Genomic DNA, 19,950 nt, shown 5'->3' on the forward strand with positions numbered 1-19,950 from the left:
ATAAACAGTGAATTTTGAAGTGATATATTCTTGAAAACTCAGAGATGTGAATTCGGACAGCAATTAAATTACCGCACGACCTTGGTGTTTGTCTAAAACAGTAGGTAATTCGGCCTGGGATTTTTACGCGGGTGGTGAGAGACGGACGGCAATAAACTCACTGACTAGCCACTGTAAATGATGACAATACCTTCCGACCCCACGAGAAACAACTCATTCACCACTAACGGAGCGAGCAGGAAAATCAAACTTTTCCCGAGCCCCCGTGGGAAGGAGGGCCACAACATCATGGCCACCAACAGAAATCAGCAAAGATTGTTCTTGCTCCGGCTTTAACTTCAGCAGCGTTGGCACAACAGAATGAATGGCTTTGCTCGCATCTTTTCTCCGCCGCCATTACTGAACTACAACTCAAACTAGCGCACAACATCAACGTCATCGTTCTCAGCCACTCCCTCTGTTCGCTGATTGGACCGGTAAATTTGTTCGGAGAAAACCTAAGAATATACCATAGTCCCATACGGAGTACTGAAGGAAAATGAAAATTGAGCGGAAGTATGTAGGAGGGCGGAGCCAGGCTAGAAGGGTGGCGGCTTAGCATGCGTTCTTAAGAGCTGCTTCACCTGTCGGACTTTAAAATCTGAGATTTTCTCCAGTTTTGAGGCACTGGCATTTCATCTGAAAAGGGACAACAACTTAGCGATTGCTGTTAAACAACATCCTCCAAAGCCAAACGAAGACTTTATAAATGAGTTTGCCAACTTTTTAGGTGGAATTGTTACACTGTTTGATAGACTTTTGTTTGTCTGCGATTTTAATATTCATGTTTGCTGTGATACAAATATGCTTGCTAAAGAGTTTATCAGTCTTATTGACTCTTTTGAGTAAGGTGCAGTGTGTAGTATTTATGAGGATCTATTGACAGAAATGCAATATAATATACATACAGTAACTGTGTTTTCAGTGGTGTATAAAGACCTTACATAATGAACTGTTATGTTTTTGTTACCTTAGAATGAGCCATCTATCTCCGTTCACCACGGGTCCCCTTACAGTGAAGTCACTATTTTGCGCTGCCATGTTTCTACAGTAGCCCTAAATGGACAAACTGCTCTAGAGCGCTAGTCACTCTCTGGGGCCCGTTTCAATAAGGAGGTTCAACCAACTCTGAGTTCAAACTTGAACTCTTATTTGACTTACCCTGAGATGGGAAACTTTGAGTTTTGGGTTTCAGAACAGCTGAATTGAGGTAGTTCAATCAACTCTGAGTAGACTGACTCTGGCTGCGTCCGAAGACCGGAAAATGCTGCCTTCGGAGGACACATTTCGAGGCAGGAAGGCACCAAGGCACGTCCGAATCTAATGTTAGTCTCCTGAAATACCTTCATCTGATCGATTTTTGAAGGCAGCATATTTGTATCCTTCGCTGCCTTTGATAGCCCACAATCCTGTGCTTTCCATTCTGTGACAGTTGAGCTGGAAAAAAAGATGGCGTACATCATTAACAAACTATCAAAGAGCTGTGAAGGAGGCTAAATCAAATAAATTTTTTTCCGACATCTTATCTAGAAATCACCAAAGAGCCAGGATTCTTTTTTCTACAGTTAACTCTGTTATAAATCCTTCTATTAATCTGCATTTTGATGACCCAGTCACTTCTTGTGAACACCTTTGAAGGTATTTTACCAACAAGATACATGACATTAGAGAGCTCATTGTCCCCATAAACTCTGACCGCTCCTCTCCTCCGGTTTGTACATCAACCTTTACTTGCCTAATTCTTGCCTTTGAAACTATCTCTTCATGAACTGGTTACAAAGTTAAAACTAACCACATCTGCAACTGACATTCCAGCGTGGCTACTTATTCAGGTTTTTTATGTCATTGGGCCTTGTATCCTATTGATAATAAATAAGAGTCTTTCCATAGGATTTGTTCCACAATATTTAAAGAATATTAACATCATATTTTTTCCTCTGTTGAAAAATCAAACCTTGATGTGACAGTTTCTCGAATTTTAGGCCAATTTCTAATTTACTTTTTATTTCAAAAATCCTTGGGAAGGTTCTGTCCAATTATTACATTTTCAAATGGAGTCTTTGCATCTTTTCAGTCTGGTTTTAGGAAACATCACAGTACAGAATCTGCTGTTTGAAGAGTGTCAAATGATATCTGTTGATTCTGGGAACTCTATATTTCTGCTGTTGGATTTGAGTGCTACTCTTGCTACTCTTATTTCTCATCTTGAACATTGCGCAGGAATTAAAGGTCATGCATTGAACTGGTTCAAATTATTTGAACAATATCATTTTTTCTGTCTATATAAATGGATGTTTATCCTCCAAATCAGGTTTGTCCTGCGGGGTTCCCCAAGGAGCTATTCTTGCCGCCATTTTGTTTTCTTTATATATGCTTCCTTTGGGCTCAATTTTTAGAAAACAGAGTATTATTCCATTGTTATCCAGACGACACTCAAATATATGGTCCCATTAAGCATAATGACAATGCTGGTCTATGTGCTTTAACTGTTTGTTTGCCAGACATTAAGGCATGGATGTCCAATATTTTTTAAAATCTCAACAAGAGTAAGACTGAGGCAGTTTTCTTTAGGCCTTTAGCTGTCTCTGGCAGCTTAAATCAAGTGTTGGGCAGCTTATCTGCATATGTAAAGCCATCTGTTAAAAATGTGGGTCATTTGACAAGCAGGTAAATGCAGTAGTCAAATCATGCTTATTCCAGAAGACTACTGGCTAAAGTTAACTTTTTAACCCCTGCTGAGTTCCTGCATTATATTCCTGCATTTATATCTTCTTGTCTAGACTATTGCAGTTCTATTTATATAGGTATTAGTCAATCCTATATGAACCATTTGCAAATAGTTCAAAATGCAGACTTCTCATGGCACACGTAAATATGAGTACCCCCATCTTGCTCTCTCTGCATTGGTTGCTGGTGTGTTTTAGAAGAGTTTAAGGTGTTACTCTTTGATTTTAAGGTATTAAATGGGCTGGCACCTTCTTATTTATCTGAACTTGTGACTGTTAACATATCTGCTAGATGTAATGTTTAAGGTAATCAAATCAGAATCTGTTGACGGTGCCCAGATCACGGTTAAAAAGAAAGGGAGACCGGGCTTTTGCAGTAGTTGGCCCTAAATTGTGGAATAGCCTACCATTATTTATAGGGTAATCGCTACAGAATCTCTGTTTAAAGCCAAATTTAAAACCTTTTAGAGAAGGTTTTTAATATGCGAGTCTTTCTGAGCTTGTTTCTATGTGTGTATAATTGTCTTTGTATGTTATTTTATTGTTTTGATTAGTTTTTTAATAATGTTTTACAATTTTTGTACAGTACAATGGTCAGTGACTGTTGTTTTATTGTGCTATATAAATAAACAAACTAAACTAAAAGTTGTTATACTTCAGAGAGGCTTTTTCATATTCATAAAAAGAATTATTATGTCTTATGTTTGTATCGTTTATGGAACTCAAGGCTGTGTGGTGTTGTCAGAGCCATTGCAAGTCTGTGAAGGGCAGGGGATTTATATGTCACTGACTGTCATATTTGCATTCTTTGTTGGCTTTATTTGTATTAAATAGCATTTGTTTGTATTTGTACAAGAAGCACTTTGTCCATCAGGTATCATTCTAAATTGCCATCTGTTGATCTCGTATGTGATGCTACAACAGTTTCAGAGAAATATGAGCCATCTGTGTTTATGTATGTGTATGAATATCACCTTTCAGCATTATCTTCCATTGGAGAGGGGGAAGTTAAAATTGACAAGTTTAGATTACTATAACCCATCACAAGCTCCTCGGGCACCTCATTGATTTACACCTTTATATAGACTTTTGACAATTAGGCCTACTGCAGACACATTTCTTGTTATCAGAAAGTACCTTCTCTAATTGAACTATTAATGAAACAAATACCAACACAACTTGAACACAAAGAGACACTGTGACATGTTATGTATTGCTTATCATAACTACCCAGCGAGTAACATTTCACTATCTTGGTTAACTATAGACCCGATATAGTCCGGCTATGAGTAAGTCGCTTTGGTTAAAAGCGTCTCCTAATTGAATTTGGTTACATTACAATAATTTTTGCCCAAATAACTTGTGAGATGTATGATATTCCATCATGTAAGCAAAGTCAACAGTGATTACAAGGTTTTGTTTCATTTCGTTCACATGTTCATGTTCTAGATGTCTATTCTTGGGCTATGGTTAGACGTTTATTAAATTTTCACTGACAGACCAAATTTTGCCTTGTTTTAGCCTAGACGTCAGGGCTGTGTTTGGACAGCTACTAGACGTCTTTTAAATGCTAAATTGCTTGCTGGGTATAGGGTGAATCATACAAAACATTCTCAAGAACATGTCCAGGTCATACACCAAGTTAGTAGTCATTGATTCAGAAGTTTGATTACGCTTATTCAGCAAGGATGCCTTAAATTGATTTTTTTTTTAAAAAGGACTTGTAAAGACATTTGTAATGTTATAAAATATTTATATTTTATATAAATGCTGTTCTTTGGAACTTTCTATTCCCCAAAGAAAAATTATAATGGTTTCCACAAACATCAGCAGCACAACTGTTTTCAACATAATAATAAGAAAGAAATGTTTCTTGAGATGCAAATTAGAATGATTTTTGAAAGATCATGTGACACTGAAGACTGAGTAATGGCACTGAAAATTCAGCCTGGTATCAAAGGAATAAATTACATTTTACAATTTAATAAAACAGAAAACATATTTTAAACTGTAAAAGGAGTTCACAATATTACTGCTTTTGACCGTATTTTTGATAAAATAAATGCATCCTCGGTGAACATAAGAATCTTTCAAAAACATCAAAACAAATCCTCAAACTTGTGTATATATATATACTTTTTAATTATAATTATGTTTTAATTATGTATGTATATACAGTGCATCCGGAAAGTATTCACAGCGCTTCACTTTTTCCACATTTTGTTATGATACAGCCTTATTCCAATTCCAAAATTGATTAAATTAAATTGATAAAAAAATTGAAATATATATATAAAGTATTCACAGCCTTTGCCATGACACTCAAAATTGAGCTCAGGTGCTCCTGTTTCCACTGATCATCCTTGAGATGTTTCTACAACTTGAATGGAGTCCATCTGTGGTAAATTCAGTTGATTGAATTATTTGGAAAGGCACACACCTGTCTAGATAAGGTCCCACAGTTAACAGTGCATGTTAGAGCACAAACCAAGCCATGAAGTCCAAAGAATTGTCTGTAGACCTCCGAGACAAGATTATATCAAGGCACTGATCTGGGGAAGAAGGGTACAGAAAAAGTTTTGCAGCATTCAAGATGAGCACAGTGGCCTCCATCATCCATAAATGGAAGAAGTTTGGAACCACCAGGACTCCTCCTAGAGCTGGCCGCCCAGCCAAACAAACTGAGCGATGGGGGGAGAAGGGCCTGAGTCAGGGAGGTGACCAAGAACATGATGGTCTGTGGAGAGAGGAGAACCTTCCAGAAGAACAACTATCTCTGCAGCTCTCCACCAATCAGGTCTGAAAAAGTGACCAGACGGCACATGACAGACTGCCTGGAGTTTGCCAAAAGGCACCTGAAGGACTATCAGACCATGAGAAACCAAATGTTATGGTCTGATGAAACAAAGATTGCACTCTTTGGCCTGAATGGCAAGCGTCATGTCTGGAGGAAACCAGGCACGTTCATCACCTGGCCAATCCCATCCCTACAGTGAAGCATGGTGGTGGCAGCATCATGCTGTGGGGATGTTTTTCAATGGCAGGAACTGGGAGAATTATCAGGATGGAGGGAAAGAGATGGTGGTCCAGTGGGTTAAACCATGGAACTGATATGCAGAAGGTTGCTGGTTCAATCCCAGTGGTCATCACCAGTGTGTCCTTGAACAAGGCACTTTACTCCATGTTGCTCCAGGGAGATTGTCCCTGTAAGTCGCTTTGGATAAAAGCGTCTGCCAAATGCATAAATGTAAATGTAAAGATAAATGCAGCAATGTACAGAGACATCCTTGATGAAAACCTGCTCCAGAGCGCTCTGGACCTTAGACTGGGGCGAAGGTTCATCTACAGGACAACGACCCTAAGCACACAGCCAAGATAACAAAGAAGTGGCTACGGGACAACTCTGTGGCCCAGCTAGAGCCCAGACTTGAACCCGATCAAACATCTCTGGAGAGATCTGAAAATGGCTGTGCACCGACGCTCCCCATCCAACCTGGTGGAGCTTGAGAGGTCCTGCAAAGAAGAATGGGAGAAACTGCCCAAAGATAAGTGTGCCAAACTTGTAGCATCATACTCAAAAAGACTTGAGGTTGTAATTGGTGCCAATGGTTCTTCGTTTAAAAAAAAAATTATATTTGCAAAGATTTCCAACAAACTTCTTTCATGTTGTCATTATGGGGTATTTTTTGTAGAATTTTGAGGAAAATAATTAATTTAATCAATTTTGGAATAAGGCTGTATCATAACAAAATGTGGAAAAAGTGAAAAGCGCTATAAATATTTTCCGGATGCACTGTACACTATATGGCCAAAAGTATTGGGACACCCCTCCAAATCATTTAATTCAGGTGTTCCAATCACTTCCATGGCCACAGATAGGCATGTAGACATCTGAGGCATGCAGACGCTTCTACAAACATTTGAGATAGAATGGGTCGCTCTCAGGAGCTCAGTGAACTCAAGCGTGGTAGCGTGATTGGTTGCCAGCTGTGCAATGAGTCCATTCATGACATTTCTTCACTACTAAATATTCCACGCTCAACTTTTAGTTGATATAGTTGCATTATAACAAAGTGGAAGCAATTGGGAACAACAGCAACTCTGCCACAAAGTGGTAGGCCACGTAAAATTACAGAGCGTGGTCAGCACATGCTGAGGCTCACAGTGCGCAGAAGTCGCCAACTTTCTGCAGAGTCAGTAGCTACAGACCTCCAAACTTCGTGTGGCCTTCATATTAGCTCAATAACGCATAGAGAGCATGGCCGAGCAGCTCATCCAAGCCTTATATCACCAAGTGCAAAGTGTCGGATGCAGTGGGGTAAAGCACGCCGCCACTGGACTCTAAAGGAGTGGAGACATGTTCTCTGGAGTGACCAATCACGCTTCTCTGTCTGGCAATCCGATGGACAAGTCTGAGTTTGGCAGTTGCCAGGTTGCCTTGCCTGACTGCATTGTGCCAAGTGTAAAGCTTGGTGGAGGGGGGATTATGGTGTGGGGGTTGTTTTTCAGGGGTTGGGCTTGGCCCCTTAGTTCCAGCGAAAGGAACTCTTAATGCTTCAGCATATCAAGACATTTTGGAAAATTTCATGCTCCCAACTTTGTGGGAACAGTTTAGGGATGGCCCCTTCCTGTCCCAACATGACTGCAGTGCACAAAGCGTCGGTCCATAAAGACATGGATGAGCGAGTTTGGTGTGGAGGAACTTGACTGGCCTGCACAGAGTCCTGACCTCGACCCGATAGAACACATTTGGGATGAATTAGAGCGGAGACTGAGAGCCAGGCCTTCTCGTCTAACATCAGTGCCTGACCTCACAAATGCGCTTCTAGAAGAATGGTCAAAAATTCTCATAAACACACTCCTAAACCTTGTGGAAAGCCTTTCCTGAAGAGTTGAAGCTGTTATAGCAGCAAAGGGTGGACCAATTCCATATTAAACCCTACGGATTCATGTGTATGTAAAGGCAGACGTCCCAAAACTTTTGGTAATATAGTGGATATATATATTGACTTGGATATTCACTGCTCAAAAAATTAAGGGAACACAAAGTCAATTAAACTTCCGGGATATCAGTCTGTCCAATTAGGAAGCACAAGTGATAGTGAATCAGTTTCAACTGCTTTGGTGCCAATGAAAAGGATAACAGGTGCACTGTAGAGGCAACATCAAGACAACCCCCCCCAAAAGGGAATGATTTTGCAGGTGGTGGCCATAGACAATCTCTCCTTAACCTTCCTGACTGATTTGTCATTAGTTTTGTTAGGGTCCTTGTCACTGTCTGTAGAATGAAACAGTCCCTGCAGCCCAATCAGGTTGCACAGGCAGTACAGCTCCTCCAGGATGGCACATCCATACGTGCCATTTCAAGGAGGTTTGGTGTGTCTCCCAGCATGAGCATGGTGGAGATACAGGGAGACAGGCCGTTATGAGGAGAGCTGGACAGGGATGTAGAAGGGCAACAACCCAGCAGCAGGACCAGTATCTTCTCCTCTGTGCGAGGAGGAACAGGAGGAGCACTGCCAGAGCCTTACAAAATGGCCTCCAGCAGGCTACTGGTGTGCACGTTTCTGACCAAACTGTCAGAAACAAACTTCATGAGGGTGGCATGAGGGACCGACGTCCTCTAGTGGGACCTGTGCTTGTGTCTCTTCACAGATGAGAGCAGGTTTACACTGATGCAACATCATCCAGCATGACCGGTTTGGCGGTGGGTCAGTAATGGCCTAATGCTACAGACAGTGGGTTCCTCCTGGTGCATGATCATGCCTGGCCTCATGAGGCAGTTTTTAGATGATGAAGAAATTGATGCCATTGACTAGCCCTCACGTTCCCCAGACCTGAATCCAATCGAGAACCTCTGGGACATTATGTTTCGGAGCATCCGAAGCCGCCAAGTAGCACCACAGACTGTTCAGGCGCTCACTGATGCCCTGACACCAAACCAAAGCAGACGTTGTCATGAGTAAATACGGGCACACACTACTGACTCACATTATGAGTTGCTGTAAAGAACTTCATGCAAGTTGGATCAGCCTGTATCTTTAGTCTTTTACATTGATTTTTGGTATGATTTTGAATTTTGAACCCAGCCCTCAGTGTTGATGGTTTCCATTGACTGCTGTCACAAAATTGTTTGTTTTATGGCAGAACATGGAGGACATACTGACGTCCATGCTGATTTATAGTTTACTGCTTGTAGCCCTAATAAAAGACCTGTGGCACAATGGCAATGCGAGTTAAATAAATCAGAGAAATCCAAAAGGTTCATGCATATTTTATTCAAGAGTAAAAAAAGAGATTTGTCCCATAGGGCATGCTCACACTGTCCGTACTGTAGGTCAGGAAATCATGAAGCTCCAGAGAAAAATACGAGATATAGAATCACAAATAACTCATGAACATTTTCATTATTTATAAAGTAAAGCACAATGAGCAACCGAAACAAGGATGAGGCAAAGTGGAATAAACCAGCAGAACTCTTAATAATAATAATTAATAATCATAAATAACCAGAATATTGTTTAGATTAGAATAATGATCAGAATATACTTCTCCTTAAAAATGTGAGACACGTTAAGGTGTGTCCGTATTCGATTTACATTTGAAATAACCATGCAGTCATGCTTTGGCAGCCCGGATGTCTTTTCACAGAATTATATGTTCCTTCACACTACTGGATAACTTCTGTACATCCATAAAGAAACGCGAAAGGTTTAACACCTCAGTGGAGCTTAGTTAACTGTACAGCAATGTAAACGAACACAAAAAAAGAACAAACGATAAATAAATAGCTTGAATACAAAATCAAATAACATGAAAATAAGCGATAACAAAACGTTCCTTAAAAATATACGCCATTTATATACAAAATAAACTCCCATGAATTATGCGTAGCTGGAAATCCGTTCGGCCTAGTGCACCTATACAGGACAAGGACCTGTTAGAAACCACCCAGAACGGCCCGACACAATCCCTCAGGTCAAGTCATCTCCCTGTTTCTCACACACACATATACACACACAGTCTGTGATGCAGCTGACAGAATGCTCTGCTCCGGAGCACGAGAGGAGGCGGGAAAGCGCCAGACTCTGAGGGACACGGGGAAAACTGCCATAGCAACCGCGGCACGACGTGACAACGGCGGATTTACACAACGCAGCAACGAGCACACAGCTGAACAGCATGAGGGGCGTTACGGTGACTCCAAACCTCCTCTGTTATTTGCTGATTAATCGTAATAACCTGTGTGAATTATTGTGTGTAATATTAGTTATTCCGTAGATATAGTGATTACTAGAGTAGCAAAACATAGATCTGCGAGAGAAGTGTAAAAGTAAATGGTTATAAGCTCCTCGCGCACGTACCAACGCAATAAATAGAGCGTTAGCTTTGTGTTTAACGTTCCACGGCAGGCCAGGACGAAAAAAAAAAAAAAAAAGGTAAGCGTTTGTGAAAACCTACTTATCATATAATTAAATATCACATCTCCCACACACACACACAGACACGCACGCAGAAGTGCAAACACGCATAAATAAACATCTCTTCGGACAAGGGAACAGGAAATGCCCTCTTCTCTGTGTTCACATTTCCATTACATAGCCCCATATCCATAAAACTACATATCCCATCATGCAGCTCTCATGCATGATCTCCTTCACGCGGCCCTTCCATCCGTCTCATGGTTGTTGTTGAGGCCGTTGAACGTCAAGCAGGGAGTTCTGTCTAAATATATCACATAATCCATCTGCTACATAGACGGTAGCAGTGAAAATGAGGGGAGAGGGGAGAATTGCATTATGGGAGAAGGAGCAGGGGCGAGCGAGGGACAGGAGGAGGAGATGAATCACTGGATATTGCTGTTGTCGTCCGTGCCGTTGGATTCGGCCATGTTCATCTTGCCCATCGACAGGCCCACGCTGTTGACCACGTCTCGGCGAGGGGGCATGCGCTCGTTTATGCGGTCCAGACCCTTCGCCTCCTCGAAACTGTTGATCTTGTGCTGTGGAGAAAAGCCACGGATGGCTACGAGAAAGAAAGGAGAGAGAAGAGAAGAGCAGTCACCAATTGCGCAATCGCACATATGATCACACTGCCAGATGGCTGTAATATTTACAAAAAAAAAACAATGTATACAATCACAAGACATAGTGATATTTAGTAGCATTTAGTATATCAAGAGATACACACATGTCCGGGTCATATTTCGCTTCAAAATTATTTTTTTTCATAATCAATGTGAAAAAGCAAAACAATATTTTTAAAACACACACACACACCAGATGAATTATGGTACGATCTTAATGTTTTATCCTTGTTCTCCATTTTTTCTTTTTGGAGTGAAATGTGACCTGGAATGACTTTAAATTTCACTCGTATACAGACATCTCTTCAAACACTACACTGATCCACTATGTATAAGTCACAGTACAAATTCACAACGTATTTCACAACCAAACACACACACACACACAATATATGGTGTACAAGGGAACAGCTGTGGCGATGACGATGAACGTTACATCTTATCACTTTCACTCCCAGTTCAGCTGGAAAACCCCACAAGGACCAACAGCACAGTCAATGTTTCCATTAGAAAACAAACCCATTTCACCAGCATCAAAACATTTTGTAATGTACATTTGATAGGTTTGAGTATACTTTGATCAGTTCTGATGGAAACATAGAGCTTCATACCACAGTCAGAGATGATGTGAGACCCTCTCCTGGGTTTGCTCTCAGACCACACAGAAGTTTTTGGTTTTCAAATGCATCGAAACTCTTCCCATCTCACCCTGCGTGCTGAGAAAAGAGTTCTGGAAGTATTTTTGCCACTGATTTTCTCCATAGGCAATATTATTTTGATAAGGAGCTATATAAACCTTGAAGCAAACCAACCAACTCTGATATGAATCGCAACACTACAACTATTTGAATATCCGGAAAAAAGAAAACCGATTGTGTACCAGTGTTTTCATTGTTAATAGGGATAGTTCACCTAAAAATGAAAATTGTGTCATAATTTAATCACCCTCAAGTTGTTCCAAACCTGTATGAATTTCTTTGTTCTGCAGAACACAAAAGATGATATTTTGAAGAATGTTTGTAAACAAACAGTTGATTGAAGGTCCCCGTCGACTTCCATAGTATTTTTTTCCATACTATGGATGTCATTGGGACCCAACTGTTCGTTTCCCCATATTCTTCAAAATATCATCTTTTGTGTTCAGCAGAACAAAGAAATTCATACAGGTTTGGAACAACTTGAGGGTGAGTAAATTATGACAGAATTTAAATTTTTGGTTGAACTATCCCTTTAATTCAAAATAAGGGTACGTTACACGACAACGATGTAAAAAATAAAGAAGTGCAAAACATGTACAAATGACAACGTTGTCAAAATGATCCCTGTACATACGGATCCTAGACTGGGTAAACCCAGCCTGATCTGCCAGCGATTTGTTTTCGCCCAGCAATTTTTTCTACTGCTTCTGCTACACTTTTGCGGGAACCAATCACAGACTGGCTTATCGACCTGGCACGCTATTGGCGGGTTTAACATGATGACGGATAGAGAAGCGATGGGTCTTGCCCGTTGATCATGCCTCTTGGGGTCTGATTGGATGAAGGACTATCCAATTGCGTACAGTCATTTAATTTAATTTAATTTATGCTCGTTTATCACGCCTCTTGTACAGTAGAAAATACAGAGCAGACTCCCCAGACCAATGTTCAATCTTAAACTGAGCTTGGTCTGGCGATAGCCAGACAACACGGATCCGTGAAAATGACAAAAAACGCTGTATTCTGCTGCCAGGCCAGTAGTTGGCGATATCACTTTGTAAAGAAACACTACGAGCCTATAGACTTAAAATGTTTCCACAAATGCTTTTTTTTTTTTTTGGTGCTTTTTTTTGTAGTTTACATGGAGACGATAACGGTAGCCTATCGTTTTCAAAATTTGAATTTAATTCAAGTTAGCATTTTTATATTTTTGCCAGGATATTTTTAAAGTAAAAATCACTTCTACAGAAGTTTATTTCACTGCTTCACAGCCCTGGAGCTTTTATTTTGATATTCTTTTGTCGTGTATTGCCTGTGTTCAGTTCCTGTGTGTTTAGTTCCTGTTTCCTTGGTTGCCATAGTTTTTATTCCATTGATTTAGTGTCTCACCTGCTCCTCATCTTTCTGTGTATTTATCCCCTAAGATAACTAACTTAGGGTGCTTTCACACCTACCTTGTTTGGTTCGGATTTTCTGACTTTTCAGTTTGGTCCGAATCAAAATTACAGGTGTGAAACCTCCCCCGTACCACAGTCCGGACCAAACAGACGGAATTTGGTCCGACAAAAAGAGGTCGTCTCCGTCCGGATCAAACTGAACAAAGGTTCGGTTCGTTTCTAGTGTGAAAGCATTTTCTGTATGGTTCGTACTTTCAGACCATTTACAGGAAGTTCCTGTTTATGTTTAAATATTATGTTTTTTTTTATTTTATTTCATCTAGGCTACATTGATTATGAAAAGTGAAAATATGCGCAATATGTCAGAAGGTCAGAAATGATTTTGAAATAAATTTTGTATGATTTTGCTTAGAAAGCCTTTCTTTAATGTGAATTTCGTTTTGTATAAATAGTATCTTAATTGTAATCAACATTTAATCAGATAATTGCCTGGATTTAATAAATAAGAAGGAAATAGTCTATAGCAGACAATAATCGCGGGAGCAATCACATGCTTTGCAAATAAACTGAAACTCAGCAGCTACTTGTCTCACAAACATGAGAAATATGTGTATATAAAGCTTGAAATGTCCACGAAATGTAACGAAAAGAAAATAGTCAAGCAATGCGCACTGTTCAATAGTGGCAGCGATATGCGTCCGTTCATTCACTCTTGTCAAAGACGCACGTCCGTTTACAAACCAATCAATGTCCAGATGCCGCCCACATAGATGATGACGAGTGGACGCAAGTGTGTCATGTAAGTTCTTTCTTTGTCATGTCAAGTTCTTTAGTCCGCTCGCATAATTGCAATGTGAAACAAACCAAAACTAACCGAATGTATAAAATGTATCAAAACATGAACTTCGGTTCGGACCTTGGTGCGGACTTTCAGGTATGAAAAGGCCCTTAGATAACTTAGACTTCTGTTTTTTGGCTGCATCTGAAAACATAGGCAGCTGACTTGTTGCCTTGCTGCCCTAACAGGCAATGAGTTTGCAGGCAGCATTTGTGCATGAAGGTACCTCACGAAACTTATTTCCGGCAGTCTTCTGACTGAGGCAGCGTAACGGTTTAATGATCTACAGCAAAATAGCACAAGCTTTGGTGAAAACTAGGCAAATATTAAATTATTTGCTTATATTTTTTTATCTCAACTGTCACTGAATGGAAAGCACAGGATTGTGGGATATCAAAGGCAGCGAAGGATACACCTATGCTGCCTTCAAAAATCGATCAGATGAAGGTATCTCAGGAGACCGGAAGTGAAGCTAACATTGGATTTGGACATGCCTTGATGCCGTCCTTGGAATGCATCCTTCAAAGGCATTTATCAGTTTTTGGATGCAGCCTGTGTCTTGTGATAACATTTCGTGCTGGTAAGTATCTCTGTTTGGTTCCTGGAGTTTATTAAATGTTATTTCATCGTTATTCTTCTTCTTTTGTGGATTATCAAGGCAAGCTAGTGCATGAAAACGCTAGGTCAGTCTCACAAGGTTAATAGGCTTGTTATTGACTAAAAACCTATTTTGCTGGAGTTTAAATGGCATTTTAACTTCCAGAACCCTCATTGACCACCAAGTCATTGTTTACCAGATACTCTGAATGAGTTTCAAAACAAACCCTGTCATTGAGAGGTCACATGATCCCTGCAAATCACATGGTCATGCAGACCAAACCCAGAGTGAGCGCGCGAGGAGCGCCGCTGGGGTGATCAGCATTTTTGGCGTGGTGCTGTAAGAATACTGGGGCATTTGTGAGAGGCAACCCGCCCATGGCCCAGATTCTTGCCGTCTGCTGAGTCATTCTGTAACCTTGCTGATTAGTACATAAGAATGTGTGTCGTTGGGGGAGAAAAGGGTGGAGAACAGCAGAGCAGAGTCCAGCATTTGCATAAGCAGGAAGACACAGGTGTGTGAGAGTGTGTGTGTACATGTCTATGCGTGTCAGTAAATTCTATAAAACACTATTCAGACTGGAATATCAATTATTAACAGAGGACATAATTATATATATTCATGTGATGGGATATACATCCAGATGGGATCAGGATACATTTTTAAAAAATACTAAAATAGGAGGTTTCACTTTGTTTCTATGGCCACTTTAACACATTCTGTTGACTAAATTCTCATTAGTGTTAATAAAGTCCTGGTATGGTCTGCTAATACTATAATGAGAGTTAGTTGACATGTAGTTGCAAAGTTACTTATAGTTCAAAAGGGACCATCAAAATAAAGTGTTACCAAATAGCATTGTCTATAGGCTGGATGTAAGTGTTATGACTTCTATCCATGCTGGAATCAAACAGCTTAAACTGATGTGCTGGTATTGGCTGTTCTCCCAGCCACACAAGTGCTCAAAACCTCTATAAAACTAGCAAACCAGACTGGCTTGTCTAGGATGGGAGACCATTCAAGACCAGAAACTAGCTTGAGCTGGTTTAAACTGTTTCTTTCAGCAAGGATATGCTTATCACATTATACAGTATATATAATTATGGGACGGAATTAATTAAAGTGATGATCAAACCTGATGCTAAAAATTAATATTTTGACTGATTACATTAGATCTTTACCTACTTACCGGTAATAGTGCCGTTTAGAAAAACTTGGAAACCATTTTATTTTCAGGGTAGAGTAATGTTAGTTGGTAGTCTTTATAATTAGAATTACTAATACAAGCCTATGGTACACTACCATATGATTTGATGTTTTCAATTATGAAATATTAATACAATTTAAAATAACTGTTTTCTAATTTAAAGCTGCAGTCCGTAACCAGACCGGCCTGAAGTAGTCCCAATATAAACACTTATTATAAGTGTACCATAAGGATTCAGGGTAAGACAAAAACACGGTTTGGAAAATGGATTCATGTTGTAAATTCTCATTATATAATTTTTGTAAATCTTGAACACAAAAAACGTTACGGACAGCAGCTTTAATGTTTTAAAATGTAATTTATTCCTGTGACGACACAGCTGAATTTTCAGAATCAAGAATCATTTCTTATTATTATCAGTTGCGCTGCTCAGTTGTGATTTTTTTCCCCACCAGGATTCTTTGATGAATAGAAAGTTCAAAAAGAACAGCCTATTTTTCACCTTTGTAACATTATTAATGTGTTTACTGTCGCTTTTTATCAATTTAATTAATCCTTCCCTAACAAAAGTAATACACTGCTCTCCAAAAAACATATGGTGTATGTCCCCATTTAGATATTTAGATAAATGTGTGTCTGTGTGAAGTACACAATCCCTGACCAGTCATAGCGCCCCACACGCTCAGTTAGCTAGGCTGCGTTGTCTAGCTAGCTAGCGTCAAGGCGGTCACTATGAAACCTCTGAGCAGCACAGAGAGAGATAGAGGCCGGCCAGTTTACCTTCTCCATCCTCAACCGTCTCGACTGCTTCAATGGCCTCGATGGTAGCTGAGGAGGCACAGAAAGACAGACGGAGAGAAGGAGAGAGGAAGAGAGGGAGGATGGATGGGGGAGTTTATTGTGATAGTCATGCACGCAGCACAATCCCCAGCATTAGCCGCCAAGTAGCTGCCACGGGCAGTTAGCAGTTAGCGCTAGCTGGTTAGTTTCCTAGTATGTTTGTGTATGCACATTTCAGATGGTTTAATTAGTGTAGAGAATGAATGAAAGTGTTTCACTAAAAGAGAGGGGTTAGCAAACATGTGCGTGAGTTTGTATGACATTGTCTTAGTGACCTTGAAAGAGAAAAGAGGTTGTGATTGGAAAGTGAAAGAGCGATGTTTGGTTTTGTAACTTACCGCTCTGCAAGGTCTGTTTTCCTCCAGACAGTACGCCGCTCGGCAGCATGCCAGTAGGGGTCAGACCTTTCAGGGTTAACACATTCTCACTCTCCTCTCTGTCGAAATACAAACCAGCTTACAAGTTAATGTAGTAAAATTCAAATAAATATAAATTCAAGCTAATAATAAAAATGACAAAATCACACAACAAAATGACTAAAACTTAAACTAGTTAGAATGAATTTTTTTTAAATAAAAGCTAATTCAATATTAACAAATAAAACTGAAATGTGTATATATATATATATATATATATATATATATATAAATAGAAATATTTAAACAACTGATAAAAATGGGAAAAGCACAACAACATTTGCAAAACGTAAAGTTTGAAAAAAGAAAATATAAAAATAAAACTAAAAAAAAAAAAAAATTTTATATATATATATATATATATATATATATACACACACACACACACACACCGATCAGGCATAACATTACAACCACTGACAAGTGAAGTGAATAACACTGATTATCTCTTCATCACAGCACTTGTTAGTGGGTGGGGTATATTAGGCAGCAAGTGAACATTTTGTCCTCAAAGTTGATGTGTTAGAAGCAGGAAAAATGGGCAAGCGTAAAGATTTGAGCGAGTTTGGCAAGGGCCAAATTGTGATGGCTAGACGACTGGGTCAGAGCATCTCCAAAACTGCAGCTCTTGTGGGGTGTTCCCGGTCTGCAGTGGTCAGTCTCTATCAAAAGTGGAACAAGGAAGGAACAGTGGTGACCCGCAACAGGGTCATGGGCGGCCAAAGCTCATTGATGCACGTGGGGAGCGAAGGCAGGCCTGTGCGGTCCGATCAAACAGACGAGTTACTGGAGCTCAAATTGCTCAAGAAGTTAATGCTGGTTCTGATAGAAAGGTGTCAGAATACACAGTGCATCGCAGTTTGTTGCGCATGGGGCTGCATAGCTGCAGACCAATCAGGGTGCACTTGCTGACCCCTGTCCACCATCGAAAGCACCAACAGTGGGCATGTGAGCATCAGAACTGGACCACGGAGCAATGGAAGAAGGAGGCCTGGCCTGATGAATCACGTTTTCTTTTCTTGGATGGCTGGGTACGTGTGTTTCGCTTACCTGGAGAACACATGGCACCAGGATGCACTATGGGAAGAAGGCAAGCTGGTGGAGGCAGTCTGATGCTTTAGGCAATGTTCTGCTGGGAAACCTTGGGACCTGCCATCCATGTGGATGTTACTTTGACATGTACCACCAACCTAAGCATTGTTGCAGACCATGTACACCCTTTCATGGAAATGGTATTCCCTGGTGGCTGTGGCTCTTTCAGCAGATAATACGCACTGCCACAAAGTAAAAATGGTTCAGGAATAGTTTGAGGAGCAGAACAATGAGTTTGAGGTGTTGACTTGGCCTCCAAATTCCCCAGATCTCTATCCAATTGAGCATCTGTGGGATGTGCTGAACAAACAAGTTCGATCCATGGAGGCCCCACCTCACAACTTACAGGATTTAAAGAATCGGCTGCTAACATCTTGGTGCCAGACACAACAGCACACCTTCAGGGGTCTAGTGGAACACAATATCATAATGTTATGCCTGGTCAGTGTATATTATAATAGTTTATTGCACAATATGCATACTGTACATACACTGTAAAAACTGATCACATGAAAATTTTTCAGTTGGCCAAATTGAATTGTAGGACATTGTAGGTTAAAAAGTTATCATTAAAAATCAATTTCCGGAAAATCAAGACTGTTGCACTCTATTTTAGTTAATAAAAACAACAGTGTGTCTCTGGCCACACAAACACACACATATTGCTTTATTACTATTATAATTTTTTATGTTGTAAACATCCAAACCACAAACATGTGTTCCCAACCCCTTCTAGACTCACCGCAGGACTGAGAACATTTTGGCCATTTTGCCGATGGCACGGATCTTGTTTCTGATGACCTCTTTACGGGCAGCTGCAGCATTAGCTGAGAGGAACCAGGAAACAGGCTTATATTTCAATAACAACATAAAGCTGAATATTTTGTACAAGAATTTAAAATGTAAGTCTCAGATGTCTTTTGGACAAAAAAAATGGACAATAGGTTAATTTTTATTTGTCATTTGGTCGTATTTGAAATTAGGTGAAATAATTTTAAAAGTCTAGACGTGTGTTTCTGGAAAAAGGAAAAAGTTGAGGAATGTGCAGGCCTCACCATCAAAGATCTCTTCTCCATCGTTCATAAGCTCATCGTCAGAGCAGATGCTGAGGACATTCACCAACATCTCTGTCACTGTGGAGGCATCAAAGGTCAAAAAGGCAAGATCTTGTGACATTTTACCATAAACTATGAACAAATGCATTAACAACAACAAAAACATGAAATGTCATTTGTAATATTTATACACCAGTTAAACTCGATCCTTTAATCTACATCTCTATCAAGTGACTTTCGAATGAGTTTGACCTGACTTGTTGAGACAGAATAGAGGAAATACAGTTCCCATCAGACCTATTCCATCTGCTTTGATTTAACGAGTTATCGTTAAACACAACAGTTATCCACTTTGCCCTCACACACCCAGAGTAATTAAAGCGTAAGGAATTTGTGTAACCACAAAGACGGGCTGTCTCCGGGCAGAATGATGAAATCTCATGCTGTTTAGCAACACTGTGTTTCCCACCTTTCTCTCCAACAAATGGAAGCGACCAGGTGAAGACGTCCATAAAGTTGGGCAGCCAGTACGGATGTGGCGAGCAGTTGAACTGCCGTATGTTCATTACGTTGTTCTCGTATTTAAGCACGGCCGCTGCAGAGAGACATTAAGGCAGTTATATTCACACATTACAAACATGTTTATTGAAAATATATCTATCTAATTCTTGTCATTTGAAGTCGCTTTTTGGATTTAAATAGCAAATGCTATGATTGGATTATTATTGCAGTGATTATTATGTTTCTAACATGTTATAATTGATGGAATGTGCAGCTTTTCGTTTCTTAAATATGACCACATGGCCAAAGAATGGTTGGGAGGGAGCATGAAAAATCATTTTCACACATGAATCGGCACCTCTGAGTCCAGACCTTAAATTCATTGAAAGTCTTTGGGATGTGCTGGAGGAGACTTGACAGAGTGCTTGACTCTTGCATTGTCAATACAAGATATTGA

At 40.0% G+C, this 19,950-nt stretch overlaps 1 protein-coding gene across 8 annotated transcripts in view; it reads right to left on the reverse strand.

Moving 5' to 3' along the window:
- Positions 1-9,022: 9,022 nt before the first annotated feature.
- The window catches only part of ppp3cb (protein phosphatase 3, catalytic subunit, beta isozyme), a 69,027-nt gene continuing 58,099 nt past the window's right edge, over positions 9,023-19,950 (reverse strand). For 4 of the 8 annotated variants that reach the window (XM_079838234.1, XM_079838233.1, XM_079838237.1 and 1 more), the window contains exons 9-14: positions 19,462-19,587; positions 18,993-19,070; positions 18,680-18,764; positions 16,768-16,865; positions 16,370-16,417; positions 9,024-10,790 (exon numbers count right to left, since the gene is read on the reverse strand). In XM_079838234.1, coding sequence (XP_079694360.1) covers positions 10,612-10,790; positions 16,370-16,417; positions 16,768-16,865; positions 18,680-18,764; positions 18,993-19,070; positions 19,462-19,587 — 614 coding nt within the window. In that variant the 3' untranslated portion in view covers positions 9,024-10,611. Of the gene's footprint in view, positions 10,791-16,369; positions 16,418-16,767; positions 16,866-18,679; positions 18,765-18,992; positions 19,071-19,461; positions 19,588-19,950 lie in introns of all 8 variants that reach the window. The other 4 variants (XM_079838238.1, XM_079838236.1, XM_079838239.1 and 1 more) reach the window with 1 other exon arrangement.

This window comes from Gobio gobio (genome assembly GCF_949357685.1).
Source record: "Gobio gobio genome assembly, chromosome: 16".
Lineage (NCBI taxonomy): Eukaryota > Metazoa > Chordata > Actinopteri > Cypriniformes > Gobionidae > Gobio > Gobio gobio.